General features: G+C 40.2%; 1 protein-coding gene across 1 annotated transcript in view; it reads right to left on the bottom strand.

Annotated features, from left to right (window-relative positions):
- Window positions 1-237: 237 nt before the first annotated feature.
- The window catches only part of LOC108520789 (uncharacterized), a 4,596-nt gene continuing 4,174 nt past the window's right edge, over window positions 238-659 (bottom strand). Inside the window, exon 3 of the mRNA XM_017860288.1 lies at window positions 238-534. Coding sequence (XP_017715777.1) covers window positions 471-534 — 64 coding nt within the window. The 3' untranslated portion in view covers window positions 238-470. The remainder of the gene's footprint in view (window positions 535-659) is intronic.

The raw sequence follows: 659 nt of genomic DNA, 5'->3' as shown, positions 1-659 counted from the left end.
ACTAAAATAACAAAGTTTTATTTATCATGAATTTCGTTCGTTTGTTTCTTGTTATAATTTGTTTTCCCTTAGATAATAGCTGCTATGACACATGAAGGATATTTATTTGGCAAATTGGTGTTTCTCAATCAATGCTACCTTAATCTAGGGGTCTTTTACTCTAAGAACTGTGAGCATTACATTACTGGATGAATTTTCAAAAGGACCAGAATGGCAGGCAGAATTGGATGAACCCCACCATAGAAGCTAAAACATAGTCTTATTATTGTACGTGAATTTCAGGAACATTTCCTTTCTTTGTGACTCCGGGTAGATCCGTCCCAAGGATCACTAGGCACCAAGTCTCAGGGAAGAATCCCTTCCTGGGAGGAGTTTTTCCATGTTCTTCGTTTGTCTTCCTATTGCACTTTTTGTGGGGTCACCGCTAATTTTGCCTTTGGCTGCATCTTGATCCTGTCACTTTGCTCTTCTCACGAAAGCTTCTGCTGTTCACCCTCTCTGCTGATTGAAACCGATGAGTACACTTGAGTCTTGCTGTAGAGTTGAAAGCCATAGAATTGTGCATAGTGAATGAAGTTTTAGTCATTGGAAAATAGGCTATATATATGTGTGTGGGGGTGTGTGTGTGTATGTGTGTAAAACATCCCCCCCTCCCTCCC

This window comes from Rhinopithecus bieti, unplaced genomic scaffold (assembly GCF_001698545.2).
Source record: "Rhinopithecus bieti isolate Rb0 unplaced genomic scaffold, ASM169854v2 scaffold_51905, whole genome shotgun sequence".
NCBI lineage: Eukaryota > Metazoa > Chordata > Mammalia > Primates > Cercopithecidae > Rhinopithecus > Rhinopithecus bieti.
The sequence above is the reverse complement of the archived record's forward strand: the minus strand, read 5'-3'. Positions and strand labels throughout refer to the sequence as shown.